We start from the raw sequence: 24,825 nt of genomic DNA, 5'->3' as shown, positions 1-24,825 counted from the left end.
TTGGTTACATATGAATTAACCACAACAACAGATAACACAATTATATATGATGTTTAGCTACAGTAAAGCCTGCAGGATTAAATATGCACAACTTCCCTTTTCTGGACTGATAGCTCTAGAAACTTCATATATATGCAAATATCAATGAGTATTTACAGGGAACTGATGAAAGATATTCTGTAATTGTAGTAAAAGGGAGTTATATTGGCTTCTAAGAAATAACGTGGAAAGCAGTTTATTCATGGAGATTTATCATCACTACAGCCTTTGGAATTCTTATATTGTTTAAATAATAAAGCAATGGAAATGGCTGCTGCCCCTCAGTTTGTCAGAGCTGTTGTTTTGAGCACCTAGAAGCACCACAGCATTCCTATTGGATTGAGCACACCACCTGCTAGCATAACGGATTATGGAGCTGTCACACTGACTTCATTGAAGGAACAGATCCTTATTGCTTGGTGTATGACAGTGTAATAAATACCGTGGCAAGGGATTTAGCATGACTAGTTATATTTTGGAAATATCTTAACTATATTTATGATTCAGATAATAGATTCTTATTGTAAAATGTTTCATTTTCAGATGCACAAGGTCCAGTCCTTTCCAAAAATAAAATTAAATCAATGATTAAGTTACTCAGTAAGTAGCATTTATTTTATCTGAATTTACAATATTTATTAATTACTATGTGCATGCAGTCTAGAATGTTATGTCTTATGTTATGCTTAGACTCTAAATCCATCACAGAAGAGCACTCAGCTAAAGATTTCAATAATGACATAAAAATGGGTCAAGACAATCCACAAAATAAAATATCCGTAATAGATCTGGCAACAATTTAAAGTGTTTTTAATCATTTTGCTTCTTCTTGTAATGTTGGGCACTTCTACAACATAGACAAAGGTATAATTCGAGCTCAGGTAGACGTACACCGCTAGCTCTGCTCAAGCTAGTGCACTAAAAACAGCAGTGTGGTCACAGTGGCATAGGCAGTGGCTCAGGTTAGCTGCCCAAGTATATACTTATGATCTCAGCCATGGCTGTACTTGGGCAGTGAGCCTGAGCTGCCACCCATGCCACTGCAGTCATACTACTGTTTTCATTGTGCTAGCACAAGTGCAGGCCTACCCAAGCGGAAATTACACCTCCCAGCCACTGTGTAGACAAACCTACTAGTAGTAGTTCTTGTAGGGGAGGGGGGATTTCAACCATTTTATTTCTCTGTTGTTATTTTTCCCTTAGACTTCATCTCTCTTCAGAGACTGCTGTTGTTTACAATCTGAATATGTAACAGGCTCTAAGATTTTTGTACTGAAGAACTAAGTGTTTTGGAAAACTGCCTTGGCTTTTCTTTACCCAGGCAGAAAGGGCAGCAGGGGAATGAATATCTTAGCTCAGAGGCTGTCTAAATAGAGTACTAAATATGTTAATGCTTGTTACAAAGAAGTTGGTGTCCAAATACCAAAAAGGCAAAAGGTCTCAAGACCACTGGGCTCACTACCGAATAGCCAGCCAGACCACAGCAGTTTCTAAAATTCTCAATTGGAGCTCTGTGCATACCTCCACTCAATATAATTGTATAGATTCAAGGCCTAGCTCAGATGCCCACTTTGGGAAAATGCTTCTTCTGTCCCTCTTCCATTTTCCATTCTTCTGTCATCTCCAGAGTGAAAGTGTGTGTCATACCAGATGTTAGCTTCATCTGTGGGAGTAATTTTATGAAGGAGAAAACTACATTCACTCACTTAACAATAGCTGGAGTTTGATGAAAATCTTAATGTCACAGATTCACACAGTGCCACCTTTCACCCTCTCACAGTTCCCAGGTAACAGCACCTCTGACACCTCCTTGTCTCTTCGAGCATTCCAACCTCTCGGGCCTCTCGTCATCGCCTGCCTGGGATGGAATCACATAATTCTCCCACTCTCAAGCTGGGCCCTGGATGACAGTTCCCTGGTACTAATCATGGTTGACTCAGCAGGTCTGACTTAGTGCCTGCAGTTCTGTTCCCTCTGGAAGCAATGACAATGGTAATTAGAGACCAAACAGCCTTCTTCAAGCAAAGTATTAGTTATTAGAACAAAGGCAGTTCAGAGAAAATACACCTTAAAAACAATAAACCAGATTATATGCATGCCTGCTTTTCCTTAAGGCTTATTTTTTCCTGAATCTGGGAAGGCCCAGCTCCTTCAAACACTGCTACAGAGCCTGTGCTCTGGTCTACACTACAGACTTACATCTATATAACTATGTCAGTCAGGGATGTGGAAAATCCCCTGAGCAACACAGTTATACCGACCTAACCCCTGGCATAGGGCTTCTCCCATCCACATAGCTGCCTACCGTCGGGATGTAGGTAGTGTCTTCACTAAGTACTAGAGCCATGCAGCTGTACCAGTGCAGCATTGTAAGTGTAGACAAGTCTTGTCAGTATGTCTCCCTATCAGAGCTTACTGACAACTGGCTCTCCTTCTTCTCCTGAGAAGTGCTTTTTAGCTGTTTACTGTCTAGTACTCAGTCTGGGGCTGGAAGTATAACATTGTCTTGTAATTGACACTCTAAACCAGTTGTTCTCAACCAGGGGTACGCAGAGGTCTTCCAGGCAGTACATCAACTCATCTAGATCAGTGTTACTCAACCTCGGGGTTGTGATTCCAGAAGGGAGGTAATGGGTTGGTTTTAGGGAGATTGTAAGTGCAGTGCCAGAGTTAGGGAGTCTTAATGTGATTATACATCTGGGGGAATGTGTGCATATTCTGTGTGTGTGTGGTGTACAGCTCCAAGAGTTCAGGTCTATAGAGGAAATAAATGCAGGAAACTAGTACCCGGTTAATGACATACATTAGTTTTTCACCTCAGTTTACATTTCATTTTGATGAGGTTACTCTTGACGTAAGGATTTTAGACTCACCTTCTCAGTTTCTTTAAAGTCCTTGATAATCCACACCTTCCTTCCATGTACATTGTTCTTCTTATTAAATCCTTGTATATAAAAGTTTTGGGGTTATTTTTCTTCTCTCCTGGATTAGAAATGTATTTCATTGTTAAAAATTAGAAGCAATATTTTATGGTCAGTAATTCTCATTTACAATTTACTATAGTATTTGACACTTTCAAAACAGTTTAAAATACTGTAGATATTAGCTTTTTTTTTTTTCCTTTTCACAAGTAGTCATTCACCTATTTTATTTTAGATCATCGGATCCAAGTTCTGCACCAGAAGCATATGATGCATGAACATAAACTTTCAGAAAAACAAGATGAAGTGTTAAGCACACCCATGACTATGACAGACGTAAAAGGCAAGTATTCCCAGTTTTTAAATTTCTTATATATCCTCTTAGGATAGAATTCACCCCTGTGCAGAGGGCCAGCACAAAGTCTGTGCATTACTTACATCCCACTTCAACTTTAAAAAATTGAGCTTAAGTGAAACTTAAATAGTGCACAGGCCTTGTGCTAACCATCTGAATTTCACACCTATTGTATGCACATACAGAATTATGATTTTAATATGTGCAATTATATAGTTTCAGGGCCATCTGTAAAAACACAGTTATTACCAAGTGGAGTGCACATTGATGTGCAAGAGATGCTATCTTCTAACAGTGTGACAACAGAAGCAGCTCAGGTTTCTAAGAGTTCTTCAATGCTGATTATTAACAAACTGCAGAAGATTTTCCCAAATATACTTTTGGACGCTCAGACAAAATATAAGGAAGTGGATAATGAAAAAAAAGAAGACGGTAAAAAGAAAAGGATGTTGTTTCCTGATTTGGAGCAAGATAAAAATACTGGTAATAACAAAGACAGATTAATGAGAACTAATATTACTATAAGATTCCATTCCAATGATAATTCAAGCCAAACTCAGATTGATATTTACAATTTAAAAAATTCAAGAGCGAATCCTGAGGTGCATATTGTCGCCAGCAATATTATTGACCAACAAAATAAAATAAATTCAGTAGTAGTACAAGATGGTGTTTTGCAAGTAACAGTAAACAGTTCGCTGGATAAGAAAATACAGAATAATACAAAAGTGAGAGAAAAAAGTCTTGCAAAAATTGAGGCTGGAAATATGGAAAGAAACTCCACAGGTAGCAACAGGAAAAAACTTCTTGTAGCAGGTATGAAATACTTTTCTCTTTTCAATAAAACATTAATTCTCTGTGAAAAGCTACATTGTTGCAAAATAAAATGATTTTTACCATAATAATATTTAAAGACAGATTGTAAACTCCTTACTCACATTGGTGAGTAATTACTCAGATGTACAGTCTCACTGATTTTAATGGGACTACTCATGAGTAAATGATCACTGAATGCAAGTGGTTCTCAGTGAAGTATTTAGATTGTAAATTCTTTAGGTCAGGGACTATCTTTGCATTATGTGTGTGAAGAGAACTAGCACAAAGGGAGTAGTAAGCTTTGACTGGGTCTTCTAGTTGCTACTGCAATAAAAATATTCAGTACAAACAATAATACCCAAGGACATGTGTACTCCATGAAAAGTTTGATGATTCAGCAAATCACCTGTGCAGCTATTGGAGATCAACTTCAGATACATTTAAAATTTGAAGCTTTTACTAAATTAAATTTGAAAATGAGTAGTCCAGTCAGTGAGACAAGCTGGTTGAGGTAATATCTTTTATTGGACCAACTTCTCTTGGTGGGATAGACAATCTTTCGAGATACACAGAGCTCTTCTTAGGGTCTGGGAAACTAACATGGCTACAACAGTATTAGTATTATGTTACTGCAGTGCTGTTGTACATGTTAGCCATGTACGACAGCACTGCATACATAATACAATCAGTGTAATATTGCACATTATTAAATTTGATATTAAATTCTATGTACTCTGGTCCAGATCTTCAAAGATCTTTAGGTGCCACACTCACCTAATTTCTATCAAAATCAATGCACCCAAATACCTTTGAGGATCTGGGCCTCTGTCCCTAAATTTGTAATGCAGGAAAATTCTGCAGCACACTGAATTTAAACCACAACTGCAATGTACACATTGTCAGAGGAAATTGGAGGTTTTGGCAGATGTAAATATCTGAATGTGAAATTGATTAATTTTAAAACTCCCTGGTGGTGAAATTGACTAAAATGGACCATGAATTTGGTAGAGCCCTTTTAATAGTTAATATTGATATTTAATTGCCATCAAGTTTCAGAGTTAACACCCCATTCAGATGAATGAGAGTTGTTCAGACTTTCCAGAGCTGCTATTTCAGGCTGTCTGCAGAATCAAGGATATAGAGCTGCAACCATTTATGCTTGCCTCATATTTGGAAGGTTTTCTTTACAACTATAAATGCTAGAAAGTTTCTTCTTTTTAATATAAGATTGAATGCTGAAGCACAGTTCTGGAGTATGAATTCTACAGCATATGTCTGTAGAATTATAGAATACATAGGCTCATAGTAGTATCTTGTATCTTGATTCCAACTGTAGTTTTTGAGTTTGGATTAGTGGCAGTGTATGGTGTTTATTTTGTAACTTTATAATATCAGGTAAAATTTCTCCCACAAAGGAACATAAATCCAAATAGTATTTTTTTAATCTTTCAATTTTGTTTCAGAATTAGGTAAAGTTAAAAAAGTTCATATAACAAGTAATGCACAAGATTTTCCAGTGCTAATAAATAATTTTACTTTGAATAGCTTGTACAGTGTACAAAATCAAGTGCCTTTTACTAGTAAGTAGAAAATGTTACGCTTGGTAAGGGTAAAATTAGCCAAAAGGTCTAGATTTGTAAAATAGATTTTCCCATGTAAGCAATATGATGGAGACATCATGAAAGTGAGGCCTTTAACTGGGGGGTGGGTCTAAAGAAAGCAGTTCTCTATTGGCAGCAATAGTGGAAACCATCTTCTACTATCAACTATATTAAAAACATTATGAAAGCTGTAAAGTCAAGCACACAAAGATAGGAAATGCCAATATAAGGGTTGCCTGTCCAGTGGAGTATTTGACAGCACAGGAGAGACAGTCTACCTGCTCTCTGTTCCAGTGCCCAACCCCAGCCCAGGGATCCACTGGGAGCAGCAATTACAGAGAGAGTCCTTCTGAGCCCTCATAGCTCTGGGCTGCCGCATGCTAAATTGCTCTGTGTGGATGGCAGATGCACAATCTGATCAGCACTAGAAGCTGTGAGAGGCATAAGCATACTCAATGAAGACTGAATCTTCAGAGATTTTAGCTGCTAAAATATAAGTCTCTATTGAGCATGTGCAAACTGCAGTTTATCAAAGACTTATGATGTGATTAGACTTGGGGGAATTTTCCCAGGGATAGCAAAAGGCACATTCCTGACACACAGGCCATTCCACTGCCAGATTTCAAGTCTCTACTCCAAAATATGGGGGGTAATACAGCATTTCAAAGAAAAAGTCTCAAGAATTTTTTTTACATTGTTCTCTGAAATGGCTGAACAATTTTGGCTGAAACCTAAAAACAAACAAATAAATAAATAAATAATCAGCCCAAATAATTAAAGTATCACAAAGTTATCAGCAACTAAAATAGGAGCTAATAATGGGAAGTGTCAGGCAGCCTTAATAATAAGCAGTGGTATCAGCCCTGCCTAAAATAATAATGATGATGAAGGGAGGGATGCAGGAAGAATTATGAAGGGAGGAAACATAGCTTTCAAGAAAGGTGTTTCACTCTTTTGAAACCTCCCCTCCTTCAATTTATCTCTTAACTATTGAATTCCTAATTTAATAAATCTCAACTGGTAGCTGGAGAGCTGCTTGATTGAGGTGAGCAAGCAATGGATAGGAGCAACAGCCATAAAAACTGAAGTTTTATACAATCTCAAATCTTTGTGTACGGACCACATGCACTTGCTGCTGCTCAGTGTGTCCCTCAGTATTGCTTATTGGCGGAGGCTGATCTCCTTGGCTAGGTCCAAAACTTGGAAGGTGTTCAGTCCCTTCAATTCCAGTTGATGCCACTGAAGATCTGATTCTACTTTGGAACTCTTGTTGCAAAGGGCACATGTAAAATCTTTGAAAATGGAGCCGATGCGCCACATCAGTTTATACCAGCTGAGGATGTAGATTGATACATTGGAATTAACAATTGTGAATGAAATTTACTCTGTCTCTATTTTTCCACTTTTCTGAGTAGGATAGTACTCCAATAGTAGACCATGTGATTTGGGGACAGGGGAATGACCAGAATTTTCCTGTTGAAAAGTCTAATCCCTGGATAATCAAAATACTTTTCACCCAGCAAATGGTTTTTTATTGATGTAAAGCCAATACGTTAATCAAATGATAGCACTGATTTTCATTTTCACCAAATCAATTTTAGAAAATTTAATGTTAAACATTGTACATTTACAGATTTGACCACCAATAGTATGAAAAAAACAAGTAGTCATTCAGCATTTTCTGAAGAAACTTATCCAACAGAGAGCAAACCAACAGGTTAGGAAAAAGATATTTTAAAAAAATTGAATGTATTTTCCCCCTTCAGAAACGTCGTATCATGAAGAGCTTGACTATTTAACATTTTCCATCCCTGAATATTTCCCACCATAGAAACTGTGAAATTTGGTTCTACTTTCAGTTAATCACCAGTCTGCTACAGGAAGCCTATTAAAAACTTCTTGTACTTGACACAAAATTATAAAACTTTTCAGAGGTGACAGAGAAGGGGATCTCATTCATAAAGCCCATAGGTTCCTTTTTATGGCATTTTCCCCTGTAGCTGCAAATGTTTTTTTCAGCCTTAATTGCAGCTTTAAGTTTGTTCTGGGAATTTTGTATATGATTAAGTCACACAAGGAATTTTTGTGACAAAGCTGTTACTACAATTTGAGTAGAGGACCTATCTTCTGGGCTGCCACAGTGGGTGTAGGATAGAGATTTGGAAGCTGTTCTTCTAAAGCCTCCCTTTTTGTTTCTCTTAAATACTGGTATGTTGTTGTATTTGGTGATGAAGAAGAGCAGTTTTCCCATTCATTGGAAGGAATTTTGCCTCCAGAACCACCACCTTCCATTGTTGCTCTGTAACCATAGTTGACTGAGAAGCCTGTTTCTGAGATCAGTGGTGAAATATATAGCAATATAGAGATGCTTCCACCACCACCTCAGTGGTAGCAGACAGAGGCAAATTGCTAATATAGCTTACTTTTCCTGAGAGGCATCAGCATCAAAAGTGTCAATCAATCAGGGAAGAGTTTATTTGCATTTGGCATTTATTTAGTTTAGGATTGCTTTATTACTTCAATCAGGAAACAATCTCAATATATTATTCAATTAGTGTACATGGTGTTAAAAGTAAAGATAAGTTTGTAAGTTATACCAATGTAACCCAGGAAATCTAACGTTAAGTCCTATCTAACATCATTGTGTTTACTGTAGGAAGCTGCCCATCATATGTACAGAGGTACAGTAGGCTGAATTAAAGATTAAATGGCAGTTTTACCTTTCACAGGCCAATGGATGTTTGTACAACTGAAGTGCAATTTATTGTTTTTATCATCTTGTGCTGCACCCCCCTCCCTTTTTTTTTCTTTTCTTTCATGCATTTTAGAGGCCTTTCAATGAGAAGGAGATATGACAGGCAAGTTTAATTTTTCATCCAATTTTTACAATAGTAGTGGATGTCACAACACTTCCTTCAGGATGCCAAATCCCAACCTAATGGGCATCCAGTTCCAATGGACAGCCTTGAAAATCTTAGCCTAAACATGTTCCCCATATATTTTTCATATTTATATTCTAATAAGTAACAATCCAGCTTTTGACTGAGCTCTCCAAGAAAGGAATATGAGGGTAATTGGACTCACTAGAAATTATGACCAATGCTTTTTAAATTCTGGTTTATTTTCTTTCCTATGAGCTACTGGCAACTAGTGGTTCTATTACTATCAAAACTAAATAGAAAAGTGTTCTGCCTGAATGCTTAGCACTGAGAAATCCTGACTGCCAGCACCAGAGTGTCTCTGACACTCCAGTGTGGCTTGTTCTTCCGTCATTGTAAGCTGCCTATCTAACAAGCCTGTTTTTATTTCTGTCTACAGTATGTTCTTCCACTGAGCCATTGCATTGGTGAAGCCATTTACATTTTTAGTTCTGTTATCACAGAGTGTTCTTGCAGAAGCCCTAAAATCCATTTGCATCTACTCATTGTATAGTACCTCCCACTTTACTAGCTACATAATTAAATCATTCCAAAAGATATTTTCATCCTCATTTTTGATTGACAAAAATACTGTTCATTACAATTAAAGTATGGAAGAATTGACCACAAGTGTTTTCATATGTTTGTTTGCAGATCTGCCTGAGTCTGCTACTTATCCACATCGTCAGTTGAACCGTATTTTACAGACGCTGGAAGATCACATGGGTAAATCTAAATATTTATGGTATAACTTTTTAAATATAAGATTCAATCACTTTCTAGTAACTTAATATTTTTTATAGGTGTTCAAACATATAATTTCCAAGGTGTAAAAGGAAACCAATCTCAAGTGTCAGTGAGAATGCTGAAGAATGTATTACAGGACTTACAGAAAGAATATAGTATGTATATTTCACTCGCCATTAATATTTATATTTTGTAAACATAACATTTTTATATTAGAAATATGGATGAACACACGTTAACATACTGGACACAGATATTATCAAATCCTTCACTGATGTAAATTGGTGAAGTGCCACTGAAGTCATTGTCAATTTACATCAGCTGCAGATCTGGTACAAGGCCTCTATCTTTAGTTCAGTTTTAACTTGGACTACAGATAGTTGCTATATAAACTTCACACAGTGTTAGAGGTACTGGTAAATAACATTATTAAAATTATTAATAAATAATTATTAAAATCCATAAACTATGAAATTGTGTGCTGAATGCCTCCAATAGCCAGGAGGGGAGAGACAAACGTTACCAGATAAGAAATGTAACTATGTTTACATTTCTTGAACAGAGAGAAAAAGGCATGGAGAACAAATAGCCATCTGTTCTTTTAAGAATTTACAAATGAAGGCCCTGATCCTGCAATTGCTTATGTACCTGCTTAAGCTCAAGCACATGAACAGTTCCATTGATTTTAGTAATGATTTCAATAGATAAAATCAATGGGACTTATTAATGTGCTTAAATTTAAGCAGGTAAATAAGTGATTGCATGATCAGGGGCTAATTTATTACCCCTAAACTATGTACACAATGTAATTTAAAAAAATATCCTGCTATAAAAAAGTGCCCTCAAATGCTGTACCAAACATATTGGCTATGGTATGTACACACGTAAAAATCCTGCTGCCGCTGAACTTAAATCACAAGTACATTTCACATAGGCCTAGAGCTGGTGCTAGGGGCATGCAAAAAGTGCAGATGCATGCAGCACCCTATTTAGTAGCCCAAGCAATTAAACAAATAGGAAGCTGCTAGGAGGTGAAACCTCCTGTTAGCGAAGGGAGAGCAGTGGTAGTCAGGGGAGTGCCTGAAGAAACTGATGCCTCTTTCAGCAGTTCTCACACTTCCTCTGGAAAGAGGTACAGCAAGCATTGTGTAGACCACTGAACAACCAGTCATCAGCTGGTATGCCATGTTCAGTTCAGTGATGGAGGAGGCACCATGCCCTGCTGCCATTGAGTTTACTGGCTTATCGATCCTGCTATTATTTCTGCTTTTAGAATTGGATCTGAGAAGTCATTGCCGTGGATAAATGCTTTTCTTTTTCAAGTACCTTTTCCAACACTAGAAAAAAATCACCTCCTCGTACACATTTGTGACATTGAAAAGTATAGTATAACCATGCTCTGCTCAGAGTAACCTTTCTTGAATAAATATTATTTTGTCATGAGGAAAGACACTGAAAACAGACAATAAATACTGAGTAGAGAATGTTGCTTTAATAGATATTTTGCCTGAGTAAAGACTTTAGGAGTTGACCCTGAGAATACAGAACAAAGCCTCACTAATAAAAAAAAAATTGAAAATACAAAAAACCAAAGAATAAAAGAAAGGAAATAAAATATTCCTGGGCCTGAAGGTTATTAATAGCTTGAAAGGTTCATTTGTTATGGATTAGGTTGAGAACACAGCAATTCCCCGAGTTGCATGTAAAGCAATGAACTATATCAGCACTGCAACTTGTCAATGCAATACTTTGAGTTTATAGAAGTAAAAACATTTTTAAAATAAACATTCCCCCCCCCCCCCCTCTCTTGTTGTATAGAAACACAGGTGCCTTTAACAGTTAGTGAGAGTATGAACTCTTCAGTCATGGAAAACATTCTTCAAAATTTAAAAAAACATAAAGGTAAGGGAAATGTGGATTGATTGCACATAGAAAGAAAATAGCAAACTAATGTGCATGTTAATAGGGATGTAATTATAGTAGTCCTTGGCTGTTAGAAATCTGCTTCCAACAAGTTTCATTTTCTGATTCAAGGCTGACAAGTTTAAAGGTCCTTCTAAGATAGTAAGTATTTTAAAAGCTACATAAGAGAAAAACATGTTTTGAAGTATTTACTGAAGCAAGTTAAGAATATACAGCATCCCTAACAAAAGAGCATTGGCCTGCTAAACCCAGGGTTGCGAGTTTAATCCCTGAGGGGGCCACTTAGGGATCTGGGGCAAAAATCTGTCTGGGGATTGGTCCTGCTTTGAGCAGGGGGTTGGACTAGATGACCTCCTGAGGTCTCTTCCAAGCCTGATATTCTATGATTCTATGAAAATCTCATCATCTTATGTAATTTCCAAGGCCATCAGTTAAAATAGGCCCTGATACAGGAAGGTACTAAAACACTGGCTATTAGTCAGGTAGAGAGAGCCTTCTCGACCCTATTATTCAGAGTTATCAGAAGAGACACCACTTCCCCAGCATCACTCCCTGGCACCCCCACTGCAGTGTTTATAGCAGTAGTGCTGTGGTGGGCAGAATCCATAGGGCTGGGTTAGGGCTGCCCTGGGGGAGGGGGGCAAGTGGGGCAATTTGCCCCAAGCCCCGGGGCCTGCAGGGGCCCCGCGAGCCCTGGCCCTATGGCGGTCCGGGTCTTCGGCCAGCATTTAGACAGCAGGGGGCCTTTCAGTGCTGCTGAAGACACGGAGCGACTGAAGGGCGCCCTGCCACCAAAGTGCCCCACAAGCTCTGGCCCGGTGGCAGTAGGGGTCTTTGGCAGCATTTCAGCGGCAGGGGGCCCTTCAGTTGCTCTGGGTCTTCAGCCGCATTTCGACTGAAATGCTGCAGAAGACCCGAACCACTGCCGGGTGAGTACAAGCACCGTAGCTCCCCTGCTTTTCCCCAGGCCCCCTGAATCTTCTGAACGGCCCTGGGCTGGGTGATCGCAGAACAAGTTTGTTAATGTCCCTCAGGAAGCAAGGAGTGCCCCACAACTGTGGAGGCTGGCCAGGCATAGCTCTCACTTTGGCCTATTGTGATCATATCAAAATTCATGGATTGTAAGGTATTCATTCACATAACTCTGGGGGTTTCAAATGTAATTTGGTGTCTTCTCAGCATATTTTACATTGTGTATGATTTTAAAAGTGCATTAGGAAAAGCAGTTTCACACAGGAGTAATGGTTTGTGTGTTTTTAATTTGTTTTTGAAACTTAATTGCATAAGGGGCAATGATTATTTACATTCAGAGAGCACTCTCAGCCCTGCTTAATCTCCTGCCACTTGTCACTTACATTCATGTCACTTTAAGTATCCATGAATGAGTCTTTCTCCCAAGGGAAAACGGCACAGAACTGCGTATGGGCATGTGCTGCCTGATGTGCACTTCCCCGATGGAAACATCAGCAGAGCAGACAGTGTAGAATGGACTCTGAATGTTAATAAACCAGTTAGTTAATCCCGAACCATCTATCTGCAAGAGGCAGAGAGTGACCAAGCTGGGGCACTCCATCTTTTCTGCCCCATTCCCACTCAGCTGCTAAAAAGAGGGCTCTACCCTCTCGTTCCTGGCTGCTGGGAGGAAAGGGAGGCTTTCTGCTACTGTACCCTGGTAGCTCTCTTCTGCCCTCTCTGTGATTGGGGGCAGAGACGTTTTGGCAGTTATAGCATTGCTAGGCATTTTACTGAATGCTGGAGCTGTCCATCTACCTGATCTCTGCGAATGGAGCAGAGCAGGGAGTGCTGCTTTGATTGTCACTGCTATAGCTCTGCCTAGGTAAGAGCAAGTGGAGAATCATTCAGTGATAGCAGCACTCAGGGTTTGCAAAAGCCAGCCGGTGTCAAACACAATGAGCCCTTTCAGTGCGCAGACTCTAATTACAGGTCATCACTTCTAGCTTCCCTTTACTACTTGATAGATCATTAGCCACTATTTATTTTCTTCAAATTTTTACTATCATACATTCAGCTTCTACTTTAAGGAACAGCTCCAGCATGACCCAACATGCTAAAAGAGTCACAGTTGAAGACATTAACTTTTTTATGCAAGATGTTATACAGTAGATCTCTAAAGACAGGAATCTGATGTCATTTGCAGCGAACAACGTAGAGTTGAGTCGGCCTGGGGACAAAGAAAGAACAAAAATGTTTTGTGATTGGTAGTTTATCATATATACTGTAACTATTTGCCTTGTACAGTGTTTATGCTTCCTACTAGAAACAATCTGTTTTTAAAGAGGGTACCTTACTCAGGAGAGAGCTTACATTCTGTGGAATTTCCTTAAATTAAGACAATTGTAATTAACAGGGAATAACAGAAATATTTGTTGTGCGATCCTTCTGCTTGCAAATTATTCTGTATTTGAAACACGAAATGCTAGCAAGTCCTTCTGTGATTAGTAGGTAAAAAAATCTTTCAAGGGATAATTAATTTTTCCCCTAAAACATTTATACTAATCTAGTTCTTTCATTATTGAACCAAATTCATCCCTGGAGTAACTTCACTTATGTCAGTATTATTACTCTAAAAATGAATTTGTCCAAAATATTTTATAAAAGTCATTCTATAATGGTTTCTTTATGAACCAGTTTTTTTAAATTATTGAAGCTGAGATTTGAAGTTATCTGTATTGGACCTTTGTTCTTTAAGGCACCATAGAATGGCTTGGCAACTTTCTCATTGCAGCTTCAGAGACAAAGTGCAATCCTACAAAGTTATAGCAGGCTGCTGAATGGTTGGGCATTAAAACTAGGGCAGGATTAAGGCAATTCAGGGCTACACCTTTAGGCCAGGACCTTTCCTCTCACTTGAAGTGATAGTGGTTGAGGGCCTGTCTCCCAGAGAGGCAGGGATATGGAGCCCCCTTCCTTCCATTCCCCCTCTGCCCCCGCCCTGGAGTGAGACTAGGGATCTCCCCCTCCCCTTAGGAGCATCAGGATTGTTTTGATTGGTGGTCCCGCCCAGAGCAATGGGGCTTAGAGCTAAAATCACAGAGTGGGTACTTCTAGACTGCAGGCACTGGCTGCGAATGCAGCTCAAGCAAACATATTTGAGCAAGCTTTTCTCTAGCTAATGCAGGTCTTGGATCAGCAAGGCTGTGGCAGCATGAGCTGTATGAATCTGTCAAGAAGACTGAGTAATTATGTGTGGGGTTAGCCTGTGCTGGAGCTCAAGCTGCCAGTTTCACTATTCCAGGACCCCAGCTAGCTAGAATAAAGCTAGCTCACATATGTCAGTTCAAGTCACTCTACACTACAATAAAAGATTCGTGGCATGGCTCCAGCTAGCCTGGATCACATGACTGAGGCTCATAGGGCTTGGGCTGGAGAGCTACAAATTGTAGTATAGATGCTCAGGCTGGAAGCTAGGCTCTGAAACCCAGCGATGGCGCTGTGTCTCAGTGCCCCAGCTCCAGCCTAAGCCTGAGCATCTGCGGTTCTGAGCTCCCCACAGCCCAAGCCCAGTGAGCCTGAGTCAGTCAAACTGGGCTTTGAGACTTGCTGCTGTGGGTTTTTTTGTGCAGTTTAGATGGACATGAGTTGGCTGGGGTAGTTCACACCTCTTAAGACATTGTTCCAAGCTGTCAGCTTACTCAGGCAGGCCTCACTGCATTGGTTACACGTGGCTCATGTTTTTAATTTTTTTTTCTTTGGAAGCAGGAGGGCTAGGCATTACTTTTTGGGGAAAAAAAGAAAAGAAAGAAAGCTGATATTGTGGCATCATAATGTGATTCCTGGAGCTGGGGTCCTGGGCATGGGCTTTAAAAGTTCATTAATCCTGCCCTGACAAAATCCTATTATCAGTCATGACTGATACATTAAGCCTCTAGGCATCTCATGTTTTCCACAGTTGGTTCTGTCCAAAGGTGAATTCTGTTTGATTACTTTGAGCAAAAATAATTCAGCCAGTTTTATTTTTTTTTACTGAGGGGAAAATGAGGAAAGCATATTTTCCTTACTTTGAAATTCTTGCAACTTTTGGTGTTCACTACCCAACAGTCAAAAATGCTGTGCTTTGAATACTGCAGTTTCTCATGGACAAATAGTACATATGTGGATTTACTCCAGAGGAACTGGTTTGGATTTGACCAAATTCTGAGTGTTTGAAAATTTCACAATGAGCAGACAGTCGTTTTTTTGCTAAACTTGTTAAAGATGAACCTATTACATCTTGTGCAATCATAAGATGACGGTGACCCTATGGTGTGGTGGTACTTTTTTGGCATGCTACCCCATGCACCTATAGTAGATATCCATAGAAAGTGACTGACCAATGTTCCTGGGTTTGCTTTCAGTCCTACAATGTAAGTAACTGGTCCCCAGGTCACCTGACGAGCCCTTTCTGTTCCTGTCCCTCTCTCCCCAAAGAGCCTGGAACCTGTGAGATAAACTCAGGGAAAAAATGATCAGGAAGTGATATATCTAACTTAGGAACAATACGTATTATCTCTTCTTTCATTCATCTGAGAAAGTCCAGGTATGCTAAAGACCAAATTGCAGATTTAATGAGGTGTTACTGTCCCCGTTGTACAGAGGAAAACAGTTCTGGAGAATTTAAGATATTCTGATGCTTTGGAACAAAGCTGTTTCTGTTTCAATACATGGAAGTCTGATATTTGGCATGTGCAATAACAGTTTCCTTCATATACAGCCATCATCTACTGAAGCCTGCAAATTCATTAATTGCATGATAAAAAAGCTTTATTTCACTTACTTATAATTGCTTAGTGAAGCTTTGCCAGAGAAAGATTTGTATTTACTTCCATGCCTGGAAGAGAGATCAGACCATTAGACTGATTTTGAAAGATGTGCCATTTGGCATTTGTTAGTGATTGCTATTTCCAGGTAAAGATCTTATAGGTCAGAGCGGATTTTCTAACTTAATGCTGTTCATCCTCGCTCTCCTCCTCACAGGTCCCTCATACAATTGGTGACTATGTTCCTATTCAGACAATTTTAGGCTCCCACAGAAAAGCTTATATCCCATATTGAGGGAATTGATCTTGCTTCTATTTTGCAAAGTTTTTTGGTTTTTTTTAATATTCCTCGGATTTCCCCACGTAGAATATTCTAGGTAATTTATACGGGCTTCCAATCACACTGCTAAAGATCAGTCCATACTCTCTTGCATGCATCCATTCTTTCACCTACAAACAAACTGTTCACAGCCTCTCTGGGATATCCTAGTTATTGAAAATTAGACATGTGGAAATGATACCGTGGTTGCCATTAAAAAATAGTAACTTGCCGGTAGATATTAAGGCCATACACATAGACTATATAGTGACAGGTGCTTTAGAAATGTAGGTAGGTACAGTGACTTCTCACTTAAAGTCGTCCTGCTTAATGTTGTTTCGTTGTTACGTTGCTGATCAAATAGGGAACATACTCATTTAAAGTTGTGCAATGCTCTACTCTTACGTCGTTTGGCTGCCTGCTTTCTCCACAACTAGCAGCCTCCCTATGCCCCCCCCCCATCCAGCGCCTCCTGCATGCCGGCAGACTCTGCGGATCAGCGCCTTCCCCCTCCCCCCACCTCCTGCCCGCGGCAAGCAGCTGGCTTGCAGCGTTTTGGAGGCAGAAGAGAGTGGGGAGAAGCGAGGACTCAGCGTGCAGGCTCCCCATCCCTCCCCTGCCTCCCGAACACAGCAAGCCATCTGATTGCCCCGGGCAGAAGGGACGGTGAAGGAGTGAGGACTCAGCGTGCCTCCCCTCTCCCTCCCCTACCCGGGTTTAGAAGGGAGGGGAGAGAGAGGGGAGGAGCCAGGATGCAGTGAGTGAAGTAAAGGGGGAGAAGATGCGGGTCAAGGGTGGGAGCTTGGGGGAAGGAGTGGAGTGGGTGGGCTTAAGGTTGAACCCCCACCTCTGGTGCTTGCAGAGTAGGGGAAGCTGCCCTGGAACCTAACCCCCACTATTTACATTAATTCTTATGGAGAAATTGGGTTTGCTTAACTTCGTTTCCTTAAAGTCGCATTTTTCAGGAACATAACTATAACGTTAAGTGAGGAGTTACTGTAGTTACCTATCTGCAGTAGATACTACACTGCCCCACTATACCACAATTATTGCCTGTTCCAAGAAAAGGGTAGTACAGATTGCCAAATGTCAATTTTTTAAGTGGTGTCCACTGTCCATACATAAGTTATATTGCTGTTAACTCCTTTTCAGAAGAAGGATGTTTGCTGGCCAATGCAGCATGATCACTGCTGTGGCTACTTGAGAACTGGTACCGATGGGCTAAGAATTGCACACACCACTGCTCTGGAGTACAACTATTTCTTGCCCCCCCCCCACTCCTCTAGCTCACTTGTTTATCTCATTCACTTGTTATATCTTGTTCTTTTTTTAGAGTGTAAGCTCTTTGGAGTAGGTACTGTCATTCACTGTGAGTTTATACAGAGCTTAGAGCACAATGGTATCGAAGCCTCTAGGGTTCACAATAATAATGATCCACAGGGTCTTTAGAACCTTTCCCATGAGACCCTCCCCATTACTCCACATCTTCCTCACTGCTCTTTTTTAAAGTCACTTCTCCTCTAACCTTCTTTTGTCCCTCTCAGCATATGGAAGTTTGTAGTGGGAGCTGGTTCTAATAAATTGTTAGTTTTGTGTTGAATATTGCATTAGCTGTTAGATATTTTTCAGTTACATGACAAGTGTTTTGTACTTTGACTTTGTTACCAGTGTTACTTTTTGTATTTATACTGCTGTAACATGGTGTGAGCCAATATTTCAGTTACCCATTTCCTTTTTGGTACATTAATATTATGGGATACAAACTATTTGAAATATAAAACATTTTACTGTACAACCAAAAAAAGGGATATTAATTGTCATCCTCAAATTGGATGAAAGACTGGTGGAAAGACTCCAATTGACTTCAGTGAGCTTTAGAGCAGAATCTTATAGTACAAAAAGCACATTAAATGTGTTTATACTTTCTTTTAAAACCAAATGGCCAGAAGCATGATCATGATCCCACCCTCCTATCATAGACAAAGCTTTTTTAGGGGTGGGGAGGGGGGAGATGAAGGTCTATTGGTAATGTGTGTGAAATATATATGTGGCAGTGGGGAGTGGTTTAATCTAATTCTAACCGAATATATTTAGACTAAGTATCTTTGATTTGGTAGTGCTGCTATTTTCATGGGCTATATATTCTTCATTCATTTTTATCAGGGTGCCTTGAATATATCTAGGCGGTGATTTGGCTCAGTCCACTTTCTATCTGGATATTGTGCCTATAGTGTCAGGGTTCTACATAATGGAACTTGCTTCTACAAAATTGTGGGGTGGCGTTTGTGTTTTTGTTTTTTGTCAATAAACTATTAAGCTTCTTACTGTAGTAAAGTAAAATATGTGCAATTTGGATGTCACCCAATATGTCTGGTTTATCTATCTGCATCAGTTAACTTGATTTTGAAAACTATTATGTCGTTTAAATTTTCCCCAGAAAAATAGGTTTTGTTTGTTTGTTGGTTGTCTGGGGATGGATGGGTGAGATCACTCACTCACAAAAATACGAAATGATCTTTAACTTTTAAAGTTGAGAAATATTACATCATTGATATGGTCACAATCAGGTAGCGAAGACGTAACAAATGCCATTTTTAAATTAATTGTTGTTTTCTCTTATTAAAGAGAAGTCAGAATCCAGTGAAAAGGAAAACAAGACACAGACACTTTTTGAGGGACAAAGTCGCCGTCTACAAGTCTCAGATGAAAATATAGACCAATTTAAAGTAACACTTGTGCCAGGTAATATCCATTCATTATAAACTGGAGTAGCAAATCAAAATGTCTGCTGTACGTAATGTCTCCAGTTTTATCTCTTAGTGTAATAACCACTAAATGGCTTTTCACTTCAGTTGTTTTCTGCTAAATAGACTACTGCCTACACACCACAGGCTGATTTTATATTAAACTACAACAGACTGCACCTAAATATTAGGGGTCATAGTCTGCGCTTGCCTCAAACTGAGCTCCAAAGTTGTACCTGAAAGTTTTGCATTCACAAAGCAGGTAGTTAGACATGTAACTACTCCTGCAGGTGTGCACAGTGTCAGAGGCCAAGCTTTAAAATATTAGTAACTGTCAAATTTTTCAAAATCAATCAGAAAAAGCTTTTCTAAGTTTATCTTCTTGACTTTAGTGTCTAGATATCTCTGCCATACGTGCATTAGAAATGCCTATATGGGCTCACCACATCTCTACGTTTAACCTGTTAGCATGTCACAGTTATGGGCTGAATAAGTGATTACTAAGAAGCCATAATTTGCCTTAGTGCTTATTGTGCTACTAATTAAGACACACTTAGAATTTACTCTTTTTCCCCCCCCAAACAGAGCCTACAAGTGTCACAACAAAGGCAAACATGAAGGATGCCAAACGATTTGAATTTTTTAAAGAGCATGAAGGTAAAATATTGGCTGTTACTTATTTAAAAAAAAATAAAGCTGCACATTAAGTCAAGGCTTTAGTGTAGGCAAATAGATAAAATACCAGTTTGCTCTGCCTGCCCATCTCAACAAAATGTACTGTAGTTTAGTTAAAAGGAGTCTTACCTAATGCAACAGGGGTATAATTTCAGCTTTGTTGTCCTGTATTTATTGACTTAGTAAGCTACTGCTATTTTTAAACTCTTGATTTATGCCTTTCAGTTGAGTTTTATTCAGCTAAAATGTATTGTGTGTGTTCAGCTGAAAGAGGGCAAACATTTTTCTCTGGCTATGGCAATTTGTTTGCATAGACCTCAATTACAACATTAAAAGGGCAGATTGTGTTGTTGTTGCGCTGCTTACATTAAAATAAAAGCATATAGTAAAGTGAGACATGAGAAATCAGAGCTAAATACGATACAAAAACTGTGGTCTACCTATTTACTAAATTTAATTTTGTACTCAAGCTGCATGGCTTTGGTTTCAGAATTCATCAAACAAATCACAAGAAAATAATTTACAGATAGTTCACCAGTATGGCTCTGGGTTAGCAGGACTTTATCTATGGAATCAAGTTCAGCTCACAGATAAAAAAAGGTTAAATAAATGCAGTATTGCTATTTTTAACATGAATGCAACCAATAAATATGGGTGGATGTATTTTCCCTCGAACAGTCAATCATCCAGTTGAAAACCTACAGCATGTGATTCCTAGAAACTAGACTATGGGAAGAAAGGGCTACTAGTGGCATTTACTGGAGAGAATAAGGTGGAGTCCAGTAGCAGCATTGCTGGCTGGTAGTCTCTCTCTATTGCACTGAGAGATTTTTATTTACATTAGTAGATTTTAGTGAGATATATGCTAAATTACTGCTATAAATGCTGGCTTTTGGATTCCTTGTTGCTGCAGATTAGGTTGCCAGAATTAAGAGTGCAGTTTCTAAGGAGTAGATTTAGTACAACGTGTGTCCAGCTTCTATGCATACTGATTTTTCTTGGCTTCCAAAGCTTTGTTCTGAAGCCAAATGTTTACTGGCAGAGCATCTGAGTCCAAGGTCAGATTACTGCAGAGGCAGTATACATAGCCCTGAGGGAAGATAATCATCTCTCTAGGGACAACCTCAACTCAGCTGAAGGAGCATCACTGATTGACTTTGAAGGGGGGGATCATCACAATGAATTATATTAAGGGTAGAGAGATTAAGTAAAATGTTGAAATGGGTCCTACAAGACACCCCTTGCTTTCCTTCTTCTCCTTAACAAAACAAAAAGGAAGAGCAACTAAGAATGGGGGAAGGAAAGCAATACAGACACTAGAAGAGAGATGGAGACTAGTAGGAACAGGGTCTGGGGAGAAGAAATAAATGAAAATCAGTGTGTGTATGGGAGGGCGGGGACAGGGTGGAGAGACAAGTCATAGAAGCAAATAGCTTACTTATAGGGGCAGGACAATTTGACAGAAACTCAGAAATTTCTTCCCCTAAATCTTACTCTTTGAAAGAGATAGAAGGGTGATTCATTATTACACATAGCCCCCTACAATATGATCAGACGTTTTAAACTATAGCTTGTTGCTATTTTAAATACATTTATTAAGCATGACCATCTATTCACTCATCTCCATTATTACGATGCTTCTATGCATTTCAATTACAAGAGTAGGAGAATTAGGAGGAGCTATTGTGTGACAGAGGCACATACGGAGTAGTGACGAGTCCTGTTTTAGAGCTCTCATAAACAAGGTTTAAAAGTATTTGGGAAGAAACAGAGGGCCATATTCAACCTGAAGTAAACGGTGGTAAAGCCAAATTTAGCGGATATTTTAAAAGTGCTGTAAATTAAACATGTTTAGGGCATGAAAAAGTAAAAGTTGCAAGTTTGGCTTTCATTGGCTATGCAAAACAAGTGTAGCTTTGTGCTGATGGCATGGAAGAGTGTTGTAATGAGCAGGGAAATGAAAGCTGCCCTCCTCATTCCAATTTATATCCACACCATCCTCAACACATTTGGGAGAAAGTCCAGGCCCAGCATAAGCCGGAGCAGCTACCATTAACTTCCACACAAGTTGTATCCACTTACACCAGCTTTGAATTTGACCCTAGAATACCAAATCAGTGGTTACACTTATTTTTACACACCCACTGAGGGCTTCGGTTATCAAGCTACATCATTGCTTGCCTAACTTTCAGCATATGAGTAATCCCAATTGTGGTCAGACTCAGTATCCTTTTACACTTTAATTAGTGGTGTAAAATGCATGTCAGCTGTAAACTTGCCCAATTTTGACATTTAGGCCTCAATTCATGAAGGTTCTTAAGTACAGAACCTTCATGAATTGAGGCCTAAATGTCAAAATTTGCCGAACTTTAAGCATGAGTAGTCCCAGGAGTCTATAAGCTTAAAGTTAGGTACATGTGTAAGAGTATCTTGATGAATCAGGGCCAAAGTGTCACATCAGTGAAAGTTACAATATTCCATTTCTTGCACCTGACATCTAATTTACCCCACCATTTAAGTCACTGGTGAGTTGATCCACAATGCATTGTTTGAAATGTCCTTAGTTTGGATAGGTTATATGACAGCAAGATTCCAAGGCAAAGATAATTTGTATATAAAATTGATGCAACAATGTAAACACTAAATACAGTGCTGAGTTTAAATAAATAATAAAACTTCACAGCCTTCCTTAAATATTGAAATTACCGTTCACTTCCTGGTGACATTTGAGGACTACAGGATTGGCCTTACTAGCAAAGCTTTATTGGTATGAATGGGAGAGTATGTATTGTGGTTCTCATGTATGCTTGTCTGGTAGCTGATCTGAGTGACTGGAAAGGGAGTAGAGACAGGAGGGAATTTGGCTCCATCCTTACTAGTTGATCTATACAAAATATTTAAATTGCCATTGTCATAAGAGCATTTCAAGAAAATATACCAAAAACATATCCCAAAGTGCACAAGTTGCATGACTTTAAAGAGCTCTGTTTGGTGCTACTTTAATGCAAAAATGTAACAGGATTTTTACTAATGCAAAGAAGTTACAAAAGGAGAAGAATGTTTTACTATGATTTGCGGCCATGTTTAGAACATACACTCATTTCCCCCTCTAATGTGGAATTGTATAATTTCCTTTAGGTATTCATGACAAGAAAAAAGCAAAAGCTGCAGATCTTAAAGGCCTTCTAAAGCACATTATCATAGCCTGTGTAGCGGTCACTGGTTTGATATTGGCTGTAATAGTGTTGATGCACATATTTACTTCGATATTTGCGAAGAACAAACAGTGAGTTGCTTTCCCCCCATTATATAGTACATAGTTGCTATCGAATAATTAAGATGTTATGGTTAAATACACAATGTTTTTTTGAATTCTGGAGCACAGTGTTAATTCCTCAAAGTAAAAGACAACATCAGACTATAAATTAGGTTTCTGCTGTAAGAATTTTTAAATTGTTATCCAAATTCATAAAAATGTATATTACTTTCTGAACTTATTTTTATTATTGTAGGGAACCAGTAATAACTAATACTTACAACATTTACAAAAGAGAAAACCCAACAAAAGATGAAGCCAAATCAATCACAGAAATAGACTGCAAAGAACTGAAAAAAGACGTTGCTGTAGTGAAAAATCAGTCTGAACATAGTAACCTGAATCAACTACCACTGCATTTATCAACAGACAAATCTAAAGAAAATGGTCAAGACTTAGAACATTCAGAAAAACAACCAGACCATAATACTTCCTCCATTAACTCTCCATCAAAAAGGATTGATGAAAGAAATATAATTCTGTCAACATCAACTGAACCTTTAGAGTGCAACCACTCTTCACAAATGCCCCCTGACAATTGTTCGTCTTCAGAAATGAAAACATGCGAGAACCACAGAACTAGACCTAGAACTTTAAAAACAAATCAATCTTGTTGTCACAAACCAAGACAACATTGTACAGAACCAAAAGAACATGGTTATAAAAGACTACAGGATAAAGATACCGCTCTTCATAGAAAGCATTTAAACCATCAAAGATCATCTAGGCATGACAGACATAGATCAAAGTCCACAAAATGTAATACAAGTCATTCAAACTGTTCACTTCTAGATGGATGTTGTCATGACTCAAGTCCTAGTGATGATTCTTCATCAGATGTATTCATTTCTTCAGATACAACTGCAAAAACACATCTATCAGAAATATCCCAACATGATGGTTCAAAGTGTACATGTTCTCAGCACAGAATGGGTTCTTGTAGCTCTGATTCATATTCTGATTAGAACATTAGTAGCACTCAAAGGAGTAAACATTATCATTCTGCATGATCAGTGATATCCAGCAGCATGTAGTACCAATCATTTTACCACGTGTGATCATGATAGTCCTGTGAGTCATGGAGGTTGTTTTCTTTTGTAATCATGCTAATAAATAAATATTTTTATATTAGGCTTCTGTACTTGCTAATGTAGAGATTAGTTTCAGGTTTCTTAATGACATCTTATAAACTGTTAAGCTAACATGCACATTTTCTTTATATGTTTGAGTTTTCACAATGCCCATAACTAATATTGCAATACTAATACCATAAATGAGCCACACAGAAAAGACCCATACTGAATGTTAATCTATCAAGCCTTTTGGATTTTTTTTAATCAAATGTTTTTGTCTCAATTCCCCCAACCCCCGTGATCGTTCTCTGGAATGTGAAGAGTTTGGTTTACTGATACCTGCATTCTAACAAAATTAAATCCCTTATCCAGTATTGGTCCAGTTCCAACTGAGCAAAAAGAGATGGATGCTAGACATTAGAAGACATTTACCCCTATCCCAACACCAGAATTGTAAATGAGAGAGACCCCGCACATTATAAAGGGCTCGATTCAGGAAAGCACCTTTGCACATGCTAAACTTTAAGCATAAATGGTCCCACTGAAGTCAAGTGGACAGCTCAAGTGCTTTGCTGAATCAGGGCCTAAATGAAGAAACATTTTGAAAGATGAAGTATAATC

General features: G+C 38.8%; 1 protein-coding gene across 3 annotated transcripts; it reads left to right on the top strand.

The window, feature by feature from the left end:
* Positions 1-3,562: 3,562 nt before the first annotated feature.
* LOC127048757 (uncharacterized) lies at positions 3,563-24,249 on the top strand. Of its 3 annotated transcripts, XM_050948658.1 has the most exons (9): positions 3,563-4,131; positions 7,366-7,449; positions 9,305-9,376; positions 9,454-9,552; positions 11,216-11,299; positions 19,022-19,138; positions 19,726-19,797; positions 22,954-23,101; positions 23,328-24,249. In XM_050948658.1, exons 1-9 carry the CDS (start codon positions 3,594-3,596, stop codon positions 24,094-24,096), a joined length of 1,983 nt encoding a protein of 660 aa, XP_050804615.1. In that variant the 5' UTR covers positions 3,563-3,593; the 3' UTR covers positions 24,097-24,249. The 3 variants fall into 3 exon arrangements, with proteins under 3 accessions (XP_050804615.1, XP_050804630.1, XP_050804621.1); XM_050948673.1 differs by lacking the exon at positions 7,366-7,449; XM_050948664.1 differs by lacking the exon at positions 11,216-11,299.
* Positions 24,250-24,825: the final 576 nt, after the last annotated feature.

The sequence above is a fragment of the Gopherus flavomarginatus genome, chromosome 1 (genome assembly GCF_025201925.1).
Source record: "Gopherus flavomarginatus isolate rGopFla2 chromosome 1, rGopFla2.mat.asm, whole genome shotgun sequence".
Classification (NCBI taxonomy): Eukaryota; Metazoa; Chordata; order Testudines; family Testudinidae; genus Gopherus; species Gopherus flavomarginatus.
The sequence above is the reverse complement of the archived record's forward strand: the minus strand, read 5'-3'. Positions and strand labels throughout refer to the sequence as shown.